Below are 22,934 nucleotides of genomic sequence, written 5' to 3' on the forward strand. Positions count from 1 at the left end.
CGCAAAGTCCCCGTGCTCATGCCAGCACATGTCCAGTCCTGTTTGAAGTTCACCCATGACCATCTACATGACCCAGACGACGCATGGGAGAAGTTCATGTGGTCAAATTAAACCAAAATAGAACTCCACTCGCCGTATTTGGAGGAAGAAGAAGGATGAATACAACCCCAAGACCACCGTCCCAATGTGAAGCATAGTGGAGGAAACATTATACTTTGGGAGTGCTTTTCTGCAAAGGGGACAGGACAACTGCACCGTATTGAAGGGAGGATCGATGGGGTCATGTATCGCGAGATTTTGGCCAACAACATCCTTCCCTCAGTAAGAGCATTGAAGATGGGTCGTGGCTGGGTCTTCCATCATTACAATGACCCGAAACACAAAGCCAGGGCAACTAAGGAGTGGCTCCGCAAGAAGCATTTCAAGGTCCTGGATTGGCCTGAACCCAATAAAAAATCTTTGGAGGGAGCTGAAACTCAATGTTGCCCAGCGATAGCCCCGAAGCCCGAAAGATCTGGAGAAGATCTGTATGGAGGAGTGGGTCAAAATCCCTGTTGCAGTGTGTGTAAACTTGGTCAAGAACTACAGGAAACATCTGACCTCTGTAATTGCAAACCAAGGTTTCTGTACAAAATATTATGGTTGAATTGTACCTACAAGAAAAATTACAGACCTCTTCATTGTTTGTAGGTGGGAAAACTTGCAAAATTGGCAGTGTATCAAATACCATATATACTCGAATGTAAGCCGACCTTTTCAGCACATTTTTTATGCTGAAAAAGCCCCCTTCGGCTTATAATGGGGTATATACTTTATATATACTTATATATGCAGTATATACCGGTGGGGGGGTTGCGGCTGCCAAGCAGTGGGCACAGACAGTAACCGCTGCTGCAGCTACCACATGTACCCACTGCTAAAGAAAATGAATATTCACTCTTCTCCACACTCATGGGAGTGGAGAGGGGTGAATATTCATTTTCTTTAAAAGCGCAGTGTGAGTCGCAGCCGCCGCTTCCTGCTGTGACTTAGCGATCTTCTGTGCCCTCTATTAGAGAGGCACAGAGGATCCCTGAGCTGCTGCATGAAGTGCGGCTGCGACTCACACTGCGCTAGTAAGGAGAATGACTTTTCACTCCTCTCCATGCTCATAGTCCCGGCGTGGAGAGGAGTGAATATCCCGGCACCTCACCGCGGCGTTTGAAGGCACATGGCAGTGACGTCATGCACTGCTCAGATGCGGAGGTGAGATGCTGGCAGAACAGGACAAAGTGCTGGAGCAGAGGGGAGGAAGGTGAGTAGAATTGTTTATTTTTCTTCATGTGTGCAGTGATGGGGGACCATGAATACCAGGATTGGGGATGAGGGGTGCCACGCATACCAGGATTGGGGATGAGGGGGCCATGTAAACCAGGATTGTGGATGAGGGTGCCATGCATACCAGGATTGGGGATGAGGGGGCTATGCTTACCAGGATTGGGATGAGGGGTGCCGTGCATACCAGGATTGGGAATGAGGGGGCCATGCATACCAGGATTGGGAATGATGGGGCCACGCATACCAGGATTGGGAATGAGGGGGCCATGCATACCAGGATTAGGGATGAGGGCGCCATTCATACCAGGATTGCGATGAGGGGTGCCATGCATACCAGGATTGGGGATGAGGGGCCATTCTTACCAGGATGGGGAAATTTACCAGTAGCTGCTGCATTTCCCACCCTAGGTCTATACTCGAGTCAGTAAGTTTTACCAGTTTTTTTGTGCTAAAATTAGGTGCCTCGGCTTATATACGTGTTGGCTTATACTCGAGTATATACGGTACTTATTTTCCTCACTGAATTTTATTTTTACCATGGCCCTATAGAGTAAAATAGTGATTCTGAGAGTGGCTGTCCTGTTATGTATTTGTATTTTTAATGTGTACAATTTTTTATTTCACCAATTTGCAAATATGATGCCGCATATTATATAAAGTGGCTTTTTAAGTCTAGGCTATCTGTTCCTTGTATACTCCTTTTATGCATGCAATGTAAAACCTTCCTGCATTTAGCATCTACTTGTGTGATTTTCAATATATTTTCAGACAAATTTTATAATGCAAGGTGAATATTGTAGATAGGCATGCAGGAACAGTATGTGGTCTGAAAGAACAAAGTCTGTGTTTACTTTTCAGGGAATGTCCGTATTTCTGACCTTGGGCTGGCTGTACAATTGAAAGAGAAGAAAAACAAAACTAAAGGCTATGCTGGAACTCCAGGTAAAGAATGAATAGATTAAAACCTATTACATGCTTCCCTTCATACGTATAAACTAGGAATACTTAACAAGGACCTCTTACCAAGTTAAAAGTGGCTTGTTTTTGCTCCTATTTTATTTCTGCTGCTCCCCAGATTATTTAGTTTTTTTAACCCCTTCACTATATATGATGTACAGTTATGTCATCTGACATGTCCCTGCCTTTGACGCAAGCTCACAAGCCGAGCCGGCATATTTTCTGTCATATCACAGGCTCATCAGTGCCCTATGACGTGATCTCTGGGCGCGGATGGGTTGGCCTGACAGCCGGGGTCTGCTGAAATTTCCCGCACCTGTCATTATGATACTCCTGTAAAAGCTAGTGTTTAGATGGTGTTCATAGGAGACTGATTTTAGCTATATATAGCAGTACATAGCAGTACAAGTGATCAGATGAACACAGTGTCAAGTCCTAAGAGGACTAACAAATATAGTATAAAGTGACAAAAAATGTTTTTAAAAATATGAAAAAAAAAAACAAAAACAAAAAGTTCAAAGCAACCCCCTTTTGTCCATTAAAAACAAAACAATTTAAAAAAATACACATACTTGGTATCGCTGTGTTCAGAAAAGTACGACCTATCAAAAAATAAAATAAGTTAATCAGGTTGATAAACAGTGTAACGAGAAAAGAAATGGAAACCCCAGCATTATGTTTTTTTGGCCGCCGCAACATTGCAATAAAAATCAAGCATCATGTCTACCCCCAAAATAACATCAGTAAAAAGTCAGTTCAGGGCGCAAAAAAATAAGCTGTGATACAGCCCCATATCCTGAAAACTGAAAAGGTTACGTATCTCGAAAAATAGTGACAAAAGTAAAATTGTTTTTCACCACCTAAATAAAAAAACTAAACATGTTTGGTATCTGCGTACTCATACTGACCTGGAGAATCGTATTGTCAGGTCAGTTTTATCATATAGTGAACATGGTAAATGAAAAACCCAAAAAACAATTGTGGAAATGCACTTTTTTTGCAATTTCAATGAACTTGGATTTTTTTTCCCACTATCCGGTACACCACATGATAAAATGAATGGTGTTCTTCAAAACTACAACTTGTCCCACATAAAACAAGCCCTTATACGGCTATGTTGATGGAAAAATAAAAAAGTAATGGCTCCTGGAAGAAGGAGAGGAAAAAACCAAAACGAACCCCACCCCAATGGAAGATAGCCCGATCACGAAGGGATTAAATCCACCATAGGGTCACAGAGTTTTTGTCCTTTTTACTTCGTTTTAATTTTCATGGCCTTTATCAGGGAGCATTGCTTCCAATATTCTCTGGGTTGTATCTTTAAGCTGCTCTGCATTATTACCCTGAGAGCAACACCCTATTGGTAAAGACCATAAAAACTATCACTAATAAAAAGATCCATATCTCTGGAGCCATATAGCAGATTTAAAAAACAAAACAAAAACATGAACACAGAATACTCAGGAGTGCAGAGTGAACCAAGTAATAGCAAAAACTGGCTACTGTTTACCTTGTGACAGGTCCTCCTTTGTAATTACAATTCCCTGTGATCTGAAAGTAATTGAAATTTATTGTTACATGCAACAGAAGACTTCTTTAGTATTTTTTGTAAGAATGACTTTTTGTAACCAGCTAAAGAGGTTGCCCCACGGACAACATTTATCACCTATCCATAAGATACATGACAAACATATGATCACTCCGCATCTAAAGTTCCCAAAGTCCCTTGGGTAAATAAAGGGGTAGTGGGTATGTGCAACCACCATTACTATAAACAGTGAATTGCACATGCTCACTAATGCTCCATGCTCCATTCATGCAAGGGAGTTGCATTTCATTACATTAATCATTCTGTACTACATGGTAAGGAAATAATCTTAGTTGTGATGACCAATCTACAGTAAAATTCCTAAAGTAACCCTCCACCTCACAATAAAAGATTTACATCATATGCATAATGCTTAACTCAGATGTCTGATCTCTTTTTTTAATCTTTCTTGCACTGTCCTTGTTATGCACCTGTCCCAGACCTGTGCTTTGCTTGCCTCACCCCGGTCCACTAGACTTTCTTGTGCTCCCCATCGGGCTTTGCAAGTAGCCCGTCGTGCTCTGCAAGTAGCCCATCGTGCTCTCATGTGTTGAACTTCCAAGGCCTTTATTAGGCTTACCAAGACACACATCCATGTCTTGGTATTAAGACTTTCTAATAACTCTTTTAGTTTGTCTGTGCACAGCTCTTTTATACAGATTCCAGGCTGTTTCTTGGTTGCCTTTGGTTTCCAGTCTCTGAGTTACTTGTCTGTGGCTTCCAGTAACCCTGCTACCTGTCAGGGGTCTCCAGGACTTCACTTGCTTGGCTATGGCTTCCAGTAACCCTGCTTCATATCTGCCTGTGGCTTCCAGTACATCTTCTCTCCGCTTGTGGCTTCCAGGACCACTTTAAGATTTTTAATTTGCCTCTGCTACATGTCCGTCTGCGGTTTCCAGGATGTCTCCTGTCCACTTGTGGCTTCCAGGACTCCTGTTAGGCTTTTTAGCTTACTTTTGCTACGTCTTCGCCTACAGTTTCAGTAACTTTGCTACTTGTCTACGGTCTCCCAGACATCTCCAGATTGTCTGCGGCTTCCAGTAACTCTGCTATCAGTTTCCTGCGAGCAACATCTGCCTGCTGCACCGAAGCTCTGGGCCCATGTGCCCACCTGAACTTTTGGCTTAGAGGATCCACCTTACCTAGTGAGCCCACTGTGTGTAAAAGAATACCAAGACCGTGGTTCCAAAGGAGCAGCAGCAACAACATTCTTTCCAGTTGGTTATGGACTTTTATTTTAGGTGAGACCCTTTGAGTGGGGATACTGTTACACACCTGTCCCAGATCCCAGCTTTGCTTCCCTCAACCCAGTCTACTAGACTTTCTTGTGCTCCATCTCAATCTTTGCAAGTAGTCTGTCGTGCTCCCATGTGTTTCAACTTCCAAGGCTTTTATAAGGCCTCCCAAGACACACATGTGGCGCCCTGCTGTGCATTGGTGCCACAGAACCCAGAAGGGTGCATGGATGGACTTCTCCACAAGAGGCCCTCACACATTCACACACCTCCACCCTACCACCTCAGACCAGCAGAGGGAGCCCGTCAGGGATATATATAGGGAGGGTGGAGGCAGGCAGCTCAGTTTGTGAGAGAGTTAGTGTAGCACCCCGAGGGCTCGGCTGCTACAGGGGTATTGCACCTCAAACCAGAGGTGTGATATTCCACTCCCGGGTAAGGATGGAGTGTGGACTAGGACTCGGTAGGCTGCATGCACCACACACACCCCATTTCCGAGGGACAGCTCAACGGTGCTCCCACTAGACAGAAGTGCAGGCACGACAGCATCTGTCCCTGGCTGGAGTGGGGAGGGGAAAGTACACCCAGTGGTGTAGGAGCAGATAGGGGTGGGTCTCTGGGCATAAGTAGGAGCCCATTGGTTGCTAGTCACCTGGGCTCGGGTGTTAGAAGGAGGTATATAAGGTGGGCACCATCTTAGATCAGTGTGCAGTCTGAGGAGAAGTGACAGGGAGCAGAGCTGCTGCATGGGCTCTGCTCCACGGGCAGGCCTTGTCAGGAGGCCGGAGCCTGAGAGAGAGAGAGAGAAGAAAGAACAGAAAGGAAAGTAAGAAAGGAAACAAGGAACAGGAACACAGAGAAAGGCCCAGAGACACGAGGACAGAGGGAACCCTAAGGACCCAGGAGACTGCGGGTGACGGGTTGGCAGAACAGTGTACCGGAACCCAAATTGGTGGAGGCAACAGATTCCTCAGCCAAAGACCGGAGGTTGTTACCACATCTTGGTGCGACCCCTCACTACATCCACCAGGAAAGCATACCGCATAGGGTCAGGGAAACCGGAGATAGGTTCCGCCAAGAGAAGGCCCGAGGGAGCTGGACAAAGGTGGGTCACTGGTGGGGACGGCCAGAGAAAGGAAAGGAAGGGAGACCTGTGCCACGCTCTGGAATTGCCTGGGAGTTGGTCGAGTCCCTTGCCTGGTGAACGCAGCACGGCTCAGGCGGTCCCTCAAGTGCACAAGTGACCAGAATAACAACTGTGAGTAAAGCATTGGAAACTGCAATTACAAGTCTCTGTGTTTCATCGCCGCACCAGCACCATTACTACTGGGACGCTCACACCATCACTCCCATCATCTACTCTAGCTGCCCTGAGGCAATACTTCTCCCGTGGGGAGTTATCCCATTCTTGGCTGCGCATATAACATCAGCCTCAGCGGTCTGCAGCGCAGCGGCGGTCCCCACTGACCGCAATCCACGGGTGGCGTAGTCGGACATTGTTATTACTTAAGACCGCCACTGGTTTGAACGCCCTGGGCATGGACCGGGTCACCGCCACGGAGAACTACAACCCCCCAGAGACCTGGTTCCGGGTAACCCACTACACGTGTTCGCGAGGCCCAGGGGGCGAGTCATTAGTCTGAAGTGAGTTTAGTTCAGACAGAGTTCAGAGTTGAGCTGAGAGCCTGCTGATGCTCAGAGAGCAGCGAAGAGGCAGCAAGCTGGCTGCTGTGCTTAGGCGAGCCAAGGCCTACAGCACATGTGAAGGCCTCGTGAGGGCCCTGAGTGGCCGAAGGCGAGAGGAGAAGGAAGAAGTAGTGAGGGGGCAGAGGAGCATACCAGGCTTACCCCGAGATATATATACCGGACACTGGGTCCGCGCCTACAGGGACCCTTCATACCCAGTAGGAACCACCTGAACCCCTGGAGGACTACAGGTCCCAGGTTTGCCAAACGCTGACTACAGTACCAGGGCTAGGAGTCACGGAAGCCCCAGCATCCAGGGAGAGTGATTTCCAAGAAAAAGCCCTACCACCAGGTCAGCAGGTGCAAAGAGAGACAGTAACCAAGCTAGGCCTAGCTCCTGGCAGGTCAGAAGCTTAGCGAGTAAAGCCACGGATCAGGAGGCCCTATACCTGCTCACTGGGGAGAGTCCAAAAGTGCGCCCTTCATCCGGAGTACCCTGGACCGTGCCTGCACCATCACCAGTAAAGGTACTGAAGCTTACCCCCGTGTGAGTGTCCGTCTTTCCTCCGGGACCGTCCTGCCGTCTCTCCCCTGCACCACCATCCATTACACCCCACGTTGCCCTGGAGCTAGCTCTACCTGTGGAGAGCCACACCATCCCTGCTGCCGTAACATCAGCTCCAGAGGACTGCTCCGCAGCGGCGGCACCCCTTAACCGCATTCCACAGGTGGCGTCACGAACACTTTCCCAAATCCCCTATAAACTATTCCCCCTTTTACTGACCGCCCTGGGTCACGGACCGGGCCTGCTACCGTGATATCCCCCGGCAACCAGAGGCCCGGCTGCCGAGTACCCCACGGCCCAGGGGGCGCGTCACACACCTGTGTCTTTGGTATTAAGACTTTCCAGTAACTCTTTTAGTTTGTCTATGCAGTCATTTAATACAGACTTCAGGCCGTCTCCTAGCTGCCTGTGGTTTCCAGTCTCTGATTTACTTGTCTATGGCTTCCATTAACCCTGTTACCTGTCAGTGGTCTCCAGGATTTCACCTGTTTGTCTGCGGTTTCCAGCAACCATGGTACCTGTAAGTGGTCTCCAGGAGTTCACCTGTTTGTCTGTGGTTTACAGTAAACCTGCTACCTATCAGGGGTCTCCAGGACTTCACATGTTTGTCTGTGGCTTTCAGTAGCCCTGCTTTATGTCTGACCTGGAGCTTCCAGGACGTTTCCAGTCCACTTGTGGCTTCCAAGATTTTATTAAGACTTTTAATTTGCGTTAATCTGCCTGTGACTTCCAGGATGTCTCCTGTCTGCTTGCGGCTTCCTGGACTTTATTAAGACTTTTGTTTGCCTTTGCTACATGTCCGCCAGTGGCTTCCAGGATATCTCCTGTCCGCTTGATGCTTCCAGGACTTTATTAAGACTTTTTGCCTTTGCTATGTCTGCCCACGGCTTCCAGGACGTCGCCTGTCAACTTGTGGCATCAAGGACCCGTTGAAGACTTTTAATTTGCCTTTGCTACTTGTCCAACTGCAGCTTCTAGGGACACTGCTACCTATCAGCAGTCTCCCAGATGCCTCCAGTTTGTCTGCGGCTTCCAGTAACTCTGCATCTGTTTCTCACATTCAACCCCCCTCCTGCTGCACTAACGCCAATGTCCCGTGTGACCACCCGGACCTTGGGCTTAGAGTATCCATCTCATCTAGTGAACTCACTTTGTTTAACAGTTCTCCTATTTCCCAATACCCTCCTCATAGTGTCCTCTAAGCACAGAGTGCTTTAAAGTCTCAGACACTTGTGGCTGGCCCATCTAAGAAAGGGGGAGTGTCTCAGACTACCATAAAACTGCATAAAGCCTAGACATAGACACTGTCCCTGCTCATAGAAGGAGTAGCCCAAAGCAGGGAGAGTGTCTCAAACTTTCAAAGAACATATTGGAAGGAGGTGGCCTCTTTACATGCATGAAGAGGGTACTGGAATTCAGAGGAACAGTGCCAGAAAGACTTAAACGAAGGGCACCAGATATTTTTAATATGCATTATGCACTTATTATGACATTTTTATTGTGAGGTGAGGTTGTTTTAATGTATCTCCTCAGTGTATTACAATTTATGTGCTAAATTCTATTTTTATTTCTTTCATATATGGGCTAACAAAAATCTTTCCAGGGTTTATGGCTCCTGAGCTGTTAAATGGAGAAGAATATGATTACTCTGTGGACTACTTCTCTTTAGGGGTAACTTTATATGAAATGATTGCTGCTCGTGGCCCATTCAGATCTAGAGGAGAAAAGGTAACTAAATATTATCAATATAACTAAATAATTCAGCTCAGGCCACTTTTAGATGATGTTTTATATTCTACTCTATGCAGGATACTTTTAATTCCAAAATAATATTCATTGAGAATAAATGCCATATTGTTATAAGATGAATTACAGATTTAAAGGGGTTATCCAGGACAAACATATTGTGGACCTATCTTTTGAATAGGTCATAAATATCAAATCGATGGTAGGCCCACAACCCAACACCCCCACAACACCACTAACCTTCTGTTATCTACTCCGCTGGCGGACAGATGGAAGCAATGTTCAGAGCTGTACAATCCGTTCATTGTTTAGTGGCTGATCTTGGGTACTGCAGCTTATCTCCTATTCACTTCAATTAACTTAAAGCTGCATCAATATTTATTATTATTATTTAACGATCTCGAGCCATGGTGACTTGATGGATGAATGATCTGTAGGAAGATTGATCTTGTGCAAGCCTAGATAGGTCCACGAAGGTCTTCTCCGTCATTATTTTGGTTGTATCAAGTATTGTATGAAGTCCTTTACAACTTCCAGTTCATCATCGTCCATCTCAAATAGGTCCAGGGCATACCTGGCAGTAATCAATAACTTTGTCTTCTTTGTATTGAGTAGCAGTTCTATGTTCGAACTTTCCATCTTGATACTCTGTAATAAGTCCTTCATTCCATCTACGTTTGTTGCTATCAATGTTGTATAGTCTTCATTTTTAAGGTTGTTGATGATTTGTCCAGCAGTTTTGATTCCTTCTTCTTTTTCGGCAAATCCAGCCTTCCTATAAGTAGCTTCTGCATATAAATTGAAAAGAAATGGTGATAGGATGTATCTGATGCCTCGCTCTACTTTCAACCATGCTGTGTCGCTGTGTTCCGTTCGAACTGATCTTTCTTGGTCTATATAAAGGTTATTAATGAGGCTGATCAGAATATTCAGCACACCCATATCCTTCATTGTATTACAAAATCTCTGGTGATCAACACAGTTGAAGGCTTTGCTTTAGTCGATGAAGCAAAAATAAATCTCCTTGTATTAGTCTTTGGCCTTTTCCATTATCCATCCAATGATAGCAATTAAATCTCTTGTTCCTCAGCCTTTTCTGAATTCTGCTTGTTCCTCTGGAAGCTCTTTGTCAAATAAAGGCTGTAATTCATAGGATCTTCAGTAGTATTTTGCTGGCATGAGGTATGAGTGCAATAGTCCGATAATTTCCACAGTTAGCAGCAAGTCCCTTCTTCGGAATAGGAATAACCACCGATCTCATCCAGTCCTTGGGCCATTTACCAGTGGCCATATCTGTTGACACAGGCATGTGATGACATGAAATTCTGCTTCAGAAGACTTTATTATCTCTATTGTAATATTGTCACATCCAGTCGCTTTATTGTTTGACAGAAACTTTATTGCAGAAACGACTTTGTCTTTCAGGATATTTGGCTCTCTATTATTTCCATTTTCAGTTTCTTCCCAAGGTATTATTATAGCGGTGCTCTGTGTACATTTCCCATCTTTCCTTGATCTGTTTTGGCTCAGTTAGTTTGTTCCCATTGGCATTTTTCAATATGTCCACTCCGGGTTGAAACTTTCATCGTATCTCTTTGATTTTTAGGTATGCCTTCCTGGTCTTGCTCCTTAGATGTTCGCTTTCTATCTCTGTACATAACTTTTAGTTCTTTGTCTACTCAAATGGCCATTTTTAGTCTTTTACTGATGTTGTCTGTGTCCTGCTTATTACATTTTGCTTTGGCCATTCGTCTTACTTCAATGATTTTTAGGGCCTTTTTTGTTAATCACAGTGGTGGGGGTCTCTTCTGCATCTTGTTTATTAGCTTTCTGGCTTCTTCAGTAATAATAGTTTTTATTCCTCAGGCTTTCCTTCATCTGTGTCCAGTGATTTAATCAGTTGTGCAGACCGTTCCAAAAAACTTTGGGTATGTTGGTGAAATTGAAGTCGAAAACGGCTTATTGTCTAGTCCATTTGTGCAGCTTAACTCTAATCTTTGATGTCAAAAATTTGTTTACTAATTTTGAGTAAGTTGAGTCCTTTTCTGTCTATTTTGGCTTTGACGATGTTGAGTCAGAACTTGGTTCATACCAAGTTCCGAACTTTATGATTTCTCTGCAGCTTTTGATCTTCCCTTTCGACCAAGCGATATCAGCACCAAGATGTCCTGGCCTGTTATGAGCATTGGTCATACACAGGTCGACCATCGGCTCTTCCCCCACTAAAGTGCTCAAGAACTGCCACTATACTGTGCGAAACTGTGGAGGAACCTGGTTATTAGAGAAGACTGGCTGACCTCAACATATCTGGCTATGGTTAAAAGGATGGCAACTGTTATTTACTGCTGTTTTGTCACACACACACTGTCTGCATAGTATATTCAGAATTTTTAGGGTTTTTCTCCCTATTCTCCCTATTTCTATTGCAATGTTGTGATATCGTCTCATTTAACAGACTCACCCAAAAATGGTTGCTCTGCTACACTCTCTTCTTCAGAATAGCTGGTCAATTTTTAAATCTTTGTACAATTGTGAGTGGTCCTCCATAATTGTGCGATACTCCACAAATCCTTTGACCGAAAAATTATGCCTGAAGTGACTTCTTTCTTTTGTCTGTGCCATTGTGTGCCTATGTGAGGCTACCCTGTGCCACCACCTGTCCTGTCTAGGCTTCTCTTGCAAAACTACCCAGTCAGTCACCTTATTTTCTGTTACTCAATACCTTCATTAGTTCTCGTTTGTCATCCTTTTGGTGTCTATCCTTTTTGCAGAACACAATAGTCTAGTTGACTGACATGGACTGAAAAGAGATCAAACTGAGGCCAAATATTCGTCCTTTGGAATCTGTTTTCCTCATTGCAGTTTGTGACACATCAGGGAGCAGATCTGAAAAACATTTTCCTGGTATTAAGATGTAACCGGGACAGAATCTAATTTTTATATTTTATTGTTCACAGCTCATTGGTAAGGGGATTGGCCACCACTACTGTAGAAGCGGTGGGGGAACATGTGCAGTTATTATAAGCTCCTCCCTATTGAGCTTGTAAGCACTGCTTTCAGGCTGGCCAGAAGCACTAGAGCACATTTAACACCTATTCCCAGCCACCTCCCCGCAATCCCAAAGCACTCTGATGCTGCAGAGGAAATAGCAAATTGCAGCATTAGTGCGCACACAGTTCAGGCCAGCAGAGCGACAATGTGGTGGCCTTAAAGGGGTTTTCCCACGAACAAAAGTTCATTTTAAAAATTGTCTGTGTCTGAACATGTACGGAACATACCACAGCTCCTGGGCAAGGGGGGAAGCAAAAGACAATACCGACATTACAGCAGGGGATCGCAGAGGATTCATTTTATGAGGTAAAATATTGTTTAAAAACAGCCAGTGAAGTGTTTTACCTCACAAAATGAATCCTCTGTGATCCTGGTACTGTAACGTCTGTATTTTCTTTACCTTCCTCCCCTGGCAGAAGATGTGGTATGATCAGACCATGTTCCGTACACGGTCAGACACATCCAATTTTTAAAATAAACTTTTGTTCGTGGGAAAACCCCTTTAACTGTCCATCAAATAGGAGTGATTGCCCCCCAGCAATCATGAAGTTGAATGTTTGGGGATCTGCACACAGCCTAACTACTCTCGATCACTTGGTCTCAACATCAAAGTTACTAGACCCATAAGCTGCCATACTCTCACTTGCGTAAACTACCACCGTACTGGCAGGCAGACTGCTCTCACAGGTCAATAACAGGTTCTCCAGGTGTCTCACCACACACGCCCTATCTGGTATCAAACTGGGTTGCCAACTGTACAGAAATTCTTAGAAAGTCTAGAAAACATAAAAAATGCAGCAAAAAGGCAATAATCAGTGCAGATTGTTATTGCGTATTTTGGTACAGACATCTGTAGACTCAACACAATAGTAAAAAAACAGCGTTTTTACATGTGTGAACATGGCCTTAGAGATGTGTATGCTATATATTATTATTATATCAATCTCTTCCTGGTATGTTTTTACTCTTCAGCCTTATTATTTTTAATCCTGACAGACTGTTTAGCAGGCGGAAGATATGCCATTGTTAACATTTACAGAACATTTAGGTGACTTTAAATGCATTACAAAGTGTTGCATTGCCCTCTTGTGGTCTATTGCAAACTATACATCTGGCTATGATGAATGCTTGGCATATTCCTTTTACTTTTTATATTTGCTTTGTGATCTGTGAAATGAACAACTGTTTTAATTATTGTATGATCTTTAAACTGAACAATAATTTAATTTATAGATCAAGTCAGCTTTAATTTATCTGTTTAAAATATGCAAAAGTTAACTTTTTTAATTATATATACATAGCATACCATGTTTCAACTGTTTCAATGATAAGAATTGTTCAGCAATTTGTTTTCTCTTGTTTTAGGTAGAGAATAAAGACTTAAAGAATAGAATCCTTAATGATCCAGTAACTTACACAGAAAAGCACAGTAAGGATTGTAAATACTTCTGTGAAGCCTTACTGGAAAAAGATCCTAAGAAACGTATAGGGTTTAGAAATGGAAATTGTAATGATTTACGAGTAGTTCCTTTCTTCACGGAAATAAATTGGAGGAAACTTGAAGCTGGTATGTCTAATACTTTCATATATATATATATTACTGAAGTATAATACTCACCGAAAAACTGTTACTTAGTGTCTTCATTTTAAGACTCAAGTGCACAGAGTTGCAGATTTCATGAAACTTATCCAGTGAACCATGAATCCACATGATTATGATGGGATCAAGGGTTTCTCAATTGTCTCAAGTCTAGAGTAGGTTGCTTATTTTATGTTTTGTTCAAATTGGGTGACAAAAACCCTTCAGTGTCTGCTACAAGGTGGACTCCTCTACTGTGTGCTCTCACTGGGACAAGTTCCATTGATGACCCATACATGACAAAAACATAGGCCTCACGCTTTCATAATTAAGGCTACTTAGTAGTTAGAGGAAATACAGTGCTTTGAAAAAGCATTCACACTCTGTGAACTTTTCCACCATATTTATTCACATTACACCCACAAATGTTTTTTATGTGATATACCAACAGAAAGTAGCAAGTATTTGTGAAGTGTAATGGAAATGATACAAGGTTTTCTAAATATTTTAAATATTCTAAATATATTAAAAATATAAATCTGAAAACTGTGACGTGCATTTGTGTTTAGCCCCCGAATCAATACTTTCTAGGACCACCTTTCGCTGCCATTACTGCTGCAAGTCTTTAGAGGTATGTCTCTACCAGCTTTGCACTTCTAGAGGCTGACATTTTGCCCATTCTTCTTTGCAAACTAGTTCTAGCTCAGTAAGGTTAGAAGTCTTACTACAGATTCTCAATGGAATTTAGATCTGGACTTTGTAGCTCTGGCAATATGTTTAGGGTCGTTATCCTACTGGAAGGTGATCCTGCACCCCAGGCTCAGGTCTTTTGCAGCCTCTAACAGGTGTTCCTCCAGGATTGCTCTGTATTTACCTCCATCTACTGTATATTCGCATCAACTCTGAACAGCTTCCCTGTCATGCTGAAGAAAAGTATCTTCACAGCATGATGCTGTCACCACCATGATGATGGGGATGACATTTCCAGGGTGATGTGCAGTGTTATTTTTCTGCCACACATAGCATTTTGCATTTAGCCTGAAAAGTTCTATTTTGGTCTCACCCACCTCACCCATACCAGATCGCCTTCTTTCATATACTAGCTGTGTCCCCTACATGGCATTTTGTAAACTACAAACGGGACTTATTATCGCTGGCTTTAAAAAATGGCTTTCTTCCTGCTACTCTTCCATAAAGACCAGATTTGTACAGTATACGATTAATAGTTGTCCTGTGGACCAATTCTCTAATTAGTGCTTTGCTTGCTTTGGATGTGAGTTTAGGTGGACCACCATTTCTTGGTAGGTTTGCAGCTGTGCCATAAGCCTTGCATTTTTGGATGATTTGATTGAACTGTGCTCTGTGAGATGTTCAGAGTTTGGGCTACTTTTTTAGAACCTAACACTTATGTACGCTTCTCCACAACTTTATTCCTGACCTGTCTGGTGTGTTCCTTGGATTTCATTATGCTGTTTGATCCACTTTTTTCCCTCCTTCCCATTTTCCCTCCTTCCCTTTAAGTTCCCTTATAACAATTTAGGTTATTTTGCTTAATTGTAATATTTCAATTGTTGTAGATGTCCTTGTTAAAGACCACCTATGGTCGAAACGTTGCAAACCATCTGTTCTTTTCTTTTGGTGCCAGATCAAAATAAATTTTGAATTTTTTTTACCACAAGCAGCATTATTCTCATCTCTGTCTGTGCTGAGGTTTTCACTTTATATACTACAGGATTACCATCCTTTCCTCAAGCATGACTGCCTATTCAGCCGTTGTGCCGGCTTCTTCCTATGTGTATGGAAAATTACAGGACATATCATTAAATATTTTCTAAGTATAATTTTAAACTTGATCTAACTACTAGGTCGTTTTCTGAGACCATATAGTGCCTTGAAAAAGTATTCATACCTCTTGAGCTTTTCCACATTTTTTCACATTACACCCACAAACTTGAACAAACATTGGATTGCACCCGGACCAATGTTGTGTTATGCTTGGGCCATGCGCATTTCGATTTTTTTCCTCGGCTATTTGGATCGCACTTGGCCATGCAAGTCAATGAGTGCGTGGAAAACATCGGACTGTACTCGGATGATATCTGATTGCAGTACGATTTCCAAGGCCTCACAGAATGGAGAAGATAGAGAATTTCTTCTCTCCATCTTCTCCCCGTCCGAGACAATCGGAGCACACTATGCTAACACTCTGATCAAACTCTGATCAGAGTTTGATCAGAGTGTCATTTACATAATCGATCCGATTCTCTAAAATGAAATAATCTGTAGCTGTCAGCACCTGCCATTAAAATGATAGAAGCCGTAAGCATGTCTGAATGAACAGTTTTTCACCCCTTAAATAAGTTTCTTTTTTGTGTATAACACATATTGCATATTGTGCATATTAAATGCATTTTTGGGGGTTTTGTAACCCACTTACACAATGTTGCAATTTGGAAATAAATTGTTCTTTTAACAATGTTTCTTCTTTCTAAATTACTAAGTATATTATGAAGGTCTCATTCAGATGTCAGTAATTTTTCTAGTTTGCAAAAAAACTGACTGATTTTCATCAGTGTTTTAGATCACATTTTGATTAATGTGTCTGTTTTTACCATCAGAGTTTCACCACTTTTTTCTCATATTGCTAAAAACTAATGGAGGTTTCTCAAGCTTCTCATATGAAACAGTAAGTGGAAAACAAACAGCACATGGATGGCACTTGGATGGCATCCTAGTGCTGTCAGATTTTTTTCATGGACCCATATACTTGCATTGACGAATTTGATCCATGACTCGGATCAAAATCAGATATGTTTTGGTGTGGATAAAACACGTACATGAAAACCTGATGTCTCGATGAATCCTTACTCTCATCATGCAACATTGAAAGGTTTTGTTGTGGGAGATAGCCACATTGTATAGTATTTTGGTGTATAATACAAGGTAGATTATTATTGAATCTTTATGAATTCACATTTCACTCCTTTTGTTCAATCTAACAGGTATTCTACCACCACCTTTTACTCCTGACTCCAAGACAGTGTATGCTAAGGATATTCAAGATGTAGGATTATTTTCGACGGTGAAAGGAGTCAACCTTGAGGAAAATGATAAGCAATTTTTTGATGAATTTGCTTCTGGCAACATTCCTATACCATGGCAAGAAGAAATGATTGAAACTGGTATCTATGATGAACTGAATGAAGAAGTGAATGACATGAGGCGACATTCCACTGCTAATGACAACTCCGCTAAGTCTGGAGTATGTCGAATTGCATAGCAAGATTTATCCACCTTCTTCATATATGTAAAAGTAAAGTTAAATATCTATTTTTCTGAATTTTAAATTTTCACATTAGGCCGTTGAAGTATTCAGAACGATGAAGCACTTAATTGAAGACATTATGTTACGGCATATACATTTGCCTCTCCCCATCCCCCTAGTTAAGAATTTATTACATACATGGAAAGAGGCCTCTACGTGGAGCAAAGATACAAAGATCAGAATCTACAAGAAAACGATATTCAATAAATTTACTGAGGACAGTTATCTTTTACTTATAAAAGAAGGTGTTTTATTATTATAAAATACTTTCTTAACTTTGGATTTGCCAGCACTCACATTCTCACTATATAACCTTATGAACAAGCTATAGTTGTATTTTTTGATTGCACGTAATTTGGCAAAAGAAACGCATTTTTTTCTATAGTTTCAGTGCTTTCTTGATATCCAAATTTACATTAGCAAGAAGTAGGGGACAATTAGCAAAGAATTTGATTGCAGTATATGACTACACAGAGTTTGTTTGTAGTCTGTAACCATAGAGACATATGCTGTAGATCTGCCTAAGAGATGAAGTGATGATGTAAAATAGTAGAATATTTATTCTTATTAAGATACTAAGGCTATTTGTAAAGTTTTTCCATACTTTTATTTAGTTGCATTAAAGCAGAAAAGGGTTGCAAAGGTGTTCACTGTCGTTAATGAAGATTTTAATTTAAAAACTGTGATAAAAATAAGCGAATAAGAGAAAGCATAAAAAATGTGCAAAGCTGAACTTGGTCTGTCATTTGAAAATTTCAGCAGGAGGTGTACATTGCTTAGTATTCATGAGAAGCACTTTAAGTAACACAATTCTACTAAGATCTTAGCTGAGGGACTGCCTTGGGATGTGATGTAAATTACAAAGTCTCTTTGTTTTCTGTATTGGAGCTGTATATAAAATTTTCATAGTGTTTTATCTGTGGACAATAATAGTATATTAAAGCACATCTGGATATCATAGCAAAAGCTAAGCCTGAAATATATGCTCTTTGCTTGGAAATTAAAAATACCATAATTGAACCATATACAATATAAATTTTTTGATTTCTTTAAATCATTTGCCCCATTCTCATTTTTAATCACGTATAGTATCATAATTGGAAAATGACTGATTCTTATTTTTAATCATGTATTAGTATCATAATATGAAAATGATTGAGATACAGAAAGTTCATCTGATAAGCGTTTCATCTAAAAAACGGCATTTCCTCTTGATGTGTTACACACAACTACCTTTAGTATCTTACTATTATGCCAACGTTATTTGACTATATGAGATGTTAATAGAGAACCAGTGTGGCTGTAAAATCTATTTTTATTATAATGCTAGAAACTAATTGATCTGATATTGGATAAAAAATGGCACCATTCATCTTAATTAGATAGGATGCCTTTTACAAAACACTGACGCTACAGCTGCAATTTCCTTTTAGATTAAATATTTTATGAAAATAATCCTGTGTTGCAAAAAACGAGAGTAAGTTAAGAATATTTGTAATAAAAGTTTGAACTATTACAAAAATTATGTAAATAAATTGGTTTAATATAATTTCTGAAACAGTGCAACATAAAAAGGTTCTGTCTTTTTCTAACTCCTTGTTAAAACATTCTCAGTAGTTAAAACATCAGTGGAAAAAAATGTGTTTTGTTTCATTGCTAAGTTCCACTATTGATAATATTTTTTATTAGGATCTGAATGGAGAAAGACAATTTTTTGTTGGACTTTCCTTTTCTGACAAAGTATAGTAGCAAGGAGATACTGACATCTATAAAAGATACTATGGTGATCTGAACATTAATCCTTATGGCGCTGTCAGACGGCTGTATAAATCGGACTGAGATTGGCCGGCAGCTCTCCCGTTTAGAGAGTGACAGCTTCATGTATTTTTATGCCACCATCACGCTCAGGTCGGGAAAGCCGCGAGCCTGTCAGTGCACTGTGTTCCGATCTCGGTCCCATTCATATGGTTGTCTAACTTCTCCCTTACAGTGGTGAAAAAAAGTATTTAGTCAGACACCAACTGTGCAAGTTCTCCCACTTAAAAAGATGAAAGAGGCCTGTAATTGACATCATAGGTAGACCTCAACAATGAGATACAAAATAAGAAAACAAATCCTGAAAATCACATTGTCTGATCTGGAAAGAATTTTTTTTTAAATTTTGGTGGAAAATAAGTATTTGGTCAATTACAAAAGTTCATCTCAATACTTTGCTATATGTCCTTTGTTGGCAATGACAGAGGTCAAATGCTTTCTGTAAGTCTTCACAAGGTTGGCAAACACTGTTGCTGGTATGTTGGCCCATTCCTCCATGCAGATCTCCTCTAGAGCAGTGATGTTTTGGGGCTGTCACTAGGCAAAATGGACTTTCAACTCCCTCCAAAGGTTTTATATAGGGTTTAGATCTGAAGACAGGCTAGGCCACTCCAGGACCTTGAAATGCTTCTTATGAAGCCACTCCTTCGTTGCCCTGGCGGTGTGCTTGGGATCTTGTCATGCTGAAAGACCCAGACATGTTTCATCTTCAATGCCCTTGCTGATGGAAGGAGGTTTGCACTCAAAATCTCACAATACATGACCCCATTCATTCTTTCATGTACACGGATCAGTCGTCCTGGTCCCTTGGCAGAGAAACAGCCCCAAAGCCCCATGATGTTGCCACCCCCATGCTTCACAGTAGGTATGGTGTTCTTTGGATGCAACGCAGCATTCTTTCTACTCCAAACACGACGAGTTGTGTTTCTACCAAACAGTTCTACTTTGGTTTCATCTGACCATATGACATTCTCCCAATACTCTTCTGGATCATCCAAATGCTCTCTAGAAAACTTCAGGCGGGCCCGGACATGTAATGGCTTAAGCAGGGGGACACGTTTGGCACTGAAGGATCCGAGTCCCTGGCTGCGTAGTGTCTTACTGATGGTAGCCTGTTTAACGTTGGTCCCAGCTCTCTGCAGGTCATTCACTAGGTCCCCCTCATGTGGCTCTGGGATTTTTGCTCCCCGTTCTTGAGATCATTTTGACACCACGGGGTGAGATCTTGTGTGTAGCCCCAGATCGAGGGAGATTATCAGTGGTCTTGTATGTCTTCCATTTTCTAATTATTGCCCCGACAGTTGATTTCTTCACACCAAGCTGCTTGCCTATTGCATATTCAGTCTCCCCAGTCTGGTGCAGGGCTACAATTTTGTTTCTGGTGTCCTTTGACAGCTCTTTGGTCTTCACCATAGTGGAGTTTGGAGTGTGACTATTTGAGGTTGCGGACAGGTGTCTTTTATACTGATAGCAAGTTCAAACAGGTGCTAGTACTACAGGTAATGAGTGGAGGACAGAGGAGCCTCTTAATGAAAAAGTTACAGGTCTGTTAGAGCCAGAAATCTTGCTTGTTTGTAATTGACCAAATACTTATTTTCCACCAAAATTTGAAAAAAAAATTCTTTCCAAATCACACAATATGATTTTCAGGATTTGATTCACATTCTGTCTCTCTTGTTGAGGTCTACCTACAGGATGTCAATTACAGGCCTCTCTCATCTTTTTAAGTGGGAGAACTTGCACAATTGGTTGCTGACGAAATACTTTTTTGCCCCACTGTACATTGATTTAATCTCAGCTGTAATTATAGAAATGTTTTCTTTTCTTGATATATTCACAACATCCTAATGAATGTTTTTTCTTTGTTTCCAGAATATATAGTTGCTTTGCATTTTGCTTCTGTTATATGCAGTGCATTGTGAAAGTATTTGGCCCCCTTGAACTTTTCTACCTTTTGCCACATTTCTGGCTTCAAACATAAAGATATAAAATTCTATTTTTTTTGGGAAGAATCAACAACAAGTTGGACACAATCGTGAAGTGTAACAAAATTTATTCGATATTTTAAACTTTTTTAACAAATTAAAAACTGAAAAGTGGGGCGTGCAATATTATTCGGCCCCCTTGAGTTAATACTTTGTAGCACCACCTTTTGCTGCGATTACAGCTGCAAGTCGCTTGGGGTATGTCTCTATCAGTTTTGCACATCGAGAGGCTGAAATTCTTGCCCATTCTCCCTTGCAAAACAGCTCGAGCTCATTGAGGTTGGATGGAGGGTGTTTGTGAACAGCAGTTTTCAGCTCTTTCCACAGATTCTCGATTGGATTCAGGTCTGGACTTTGACTTGGCCATTCTAACACCTGGATAGGTTTATTTTTGAACCATTCCATTGTAGATTTTGCTTTATATTTGGGATCATTGTCTTGTTGGAAGATAAATCTCCGTCCCAGTCTCAGGTCTTTTGCAGACTCCAACAGGTTTTCTTCCAGAATGGTCCTGTATTTGGCTCCGTCCATCTTCCCATCAATTTTAACCATCTTCCCTGTCCCTGCTGAAGAAAAGCAGGTCCAAACTATGATGCTGCCGCCACCATGTTTGACAGTGGGGATGGTGTTTTGAGGGTGATGAGCTGTGTTGCTTTTATGCCAAACTTATCGTTTTGCATTGTGGGCAAAAAGTTTGATTTTGGTTCCATCTGACCAGAGCACCTTATTCCACATGTTTGGTGTGTCTCCCAGGAGGGTTGTGGCAAAGTTCAAACAAGACTTTTTATAGATATCTTTGAGAAATGGCCTTCTTCTTGCCACACTTCCATAAAGGCCAGATTTGTGCAGTGTACGACTGATTGTTGTCCTATGGACAGACTCTCCCACCTCAGCTGTAGATCTCTGCAGTTCATCCAGAGTGATCATGGGCCTTTTGGCTGCATCTCTGATCAGTCTTCTCCTTGATTGAGATGAAAGTTTAGAGGGACGGCTGGGTCTTGGTAGATTTGCAGTGGTCTGATACTCCTTCCATTTCAATATGATCACTTGCACAGTGCTCCTTGAGATGTTTAAAACTTGGGAAATCTTTTTGTATCCAAATCCAGCTTCAAACTTCACCACAACAGTATCTCGGATCTGCCTGATATGTTCATTGGTCTTCATGATACTCTCTGCACTTGAAACAGAACCCTGAGACTATCACAGAGCAGGTACATTTATACGGAGACTTGATTACACACAGGTGGATTCTATTTATCATTACCAGTCATTTAGGACAACATTGGATCATTCAGAGATCCTCACTGAACTTCTGGAGTGAGTTTGCTGCACTGACAGTAAAGGGGCCGAATAATATTGCACGCCCCACTTTTCAGTTTTTAATTTGTTAAAAAAGTTTAAAATATCCAATAAATTTTGTTCCACTTCACGATTGCGTCCCACTTGTTGTTGATTCTTCCCAAAAAAATTAGAATTTTATATCTTTATGTTTGAATCCAGAAATGTGGCAAAAGGTAGAAAAGTTCAAGGGGGCCAAATACTTTCACAATGCACTGTATGTACATTTGAAATGTGAACATATCTGCTTTGTATACCGCTAAATATACTGTATGGAGTGAGTTTGGTAAACTTTAAATTAAAAATGAGAAAAATCTTTGTTTTCCTTAAACAATTAATTGTCATCTTGTTGGAATTTTCTGTTATTACACTCTATAATGTTTGCTTCTAGAAGGTTGCTCCTTGTGATATTACCAATAAGGGTATGTTCACACACAGTAGATTTTTGCAACAGTCTTATACATGTGAATGAAGGTTGCTAAAATTCATGTATATGCTTCTGAAAGGCTGGGTCACAACACCGCATCTTCTCTCATCCGAGAGCATCGGGGCGATTATGTTTATCACACTCTGATAGAAACCCACAGTAAAATCTATAATGAAACCCCATTATAAGTCAATAAAGTTTACTTTAAGTACCATTTGGATCCTTCATTTGACAGATTTTGCACAGCAGTGTGGCTTCTTTTATGAATGTAATAGGGGTAGATATACCACTGGTGAAACCTGTGCCATCATACAGGGGCC

At 41.5% G+C, this 22,934-nt stretch overlaps 1 protein-coding gene across 1 annotated transcript in view; it reads left to right on the plus strand.

The window, feature by feature from the left end:
- GRK1 (G protein-coupled receptor kinase 1) overlaps positions 1-18,109 on the plus strand; it is an 88,491-nt gene extending 70,382 nt beyond the window's left edge. The window contains exons 4-7 of the mRNA XM_073670424.1: positions 2,176-2,259; positions 8,952-9,076; positions 13,511-13,712; positions 16,727-18,109. Of these exons, the coding sequence (XP_073526525.1) occupies positions 2,176-2,259; positions 8,952-9,076; positions 13,511-13,712; positions 16,727-17,004 (689 nt within the window). The 3' untranslated portion in view covers positions 17,005-18,109. The remainder of the gene's footprint in view (positions 1-2,175; positions 2,260-8,951; positions 9,077-13,510; positions 13,713-16,726) is intronic.
- Positions 18,110-22,934: the final 4,825 nt, after the last annotated feature.

The sequence above is a fragment of the Phyllobates terribilis genome, unplaced genomic scaffold (genome assembly GCF_046119375.1).
Source record: "Phyllobates terribilis strain yellow unplaced genomic scaffold, ASM4611937v1 Scaffold_2__4_contigs__length_985480577, whole genome shotgun sequence".
Classification (NCBI taxonomy): domain Eukaryota; kingdom Metazoa; phylum Chordata; class Amphibia; order Anura; family Dendrobatidae; genus Phyllobates; species Phyllobates terribilis.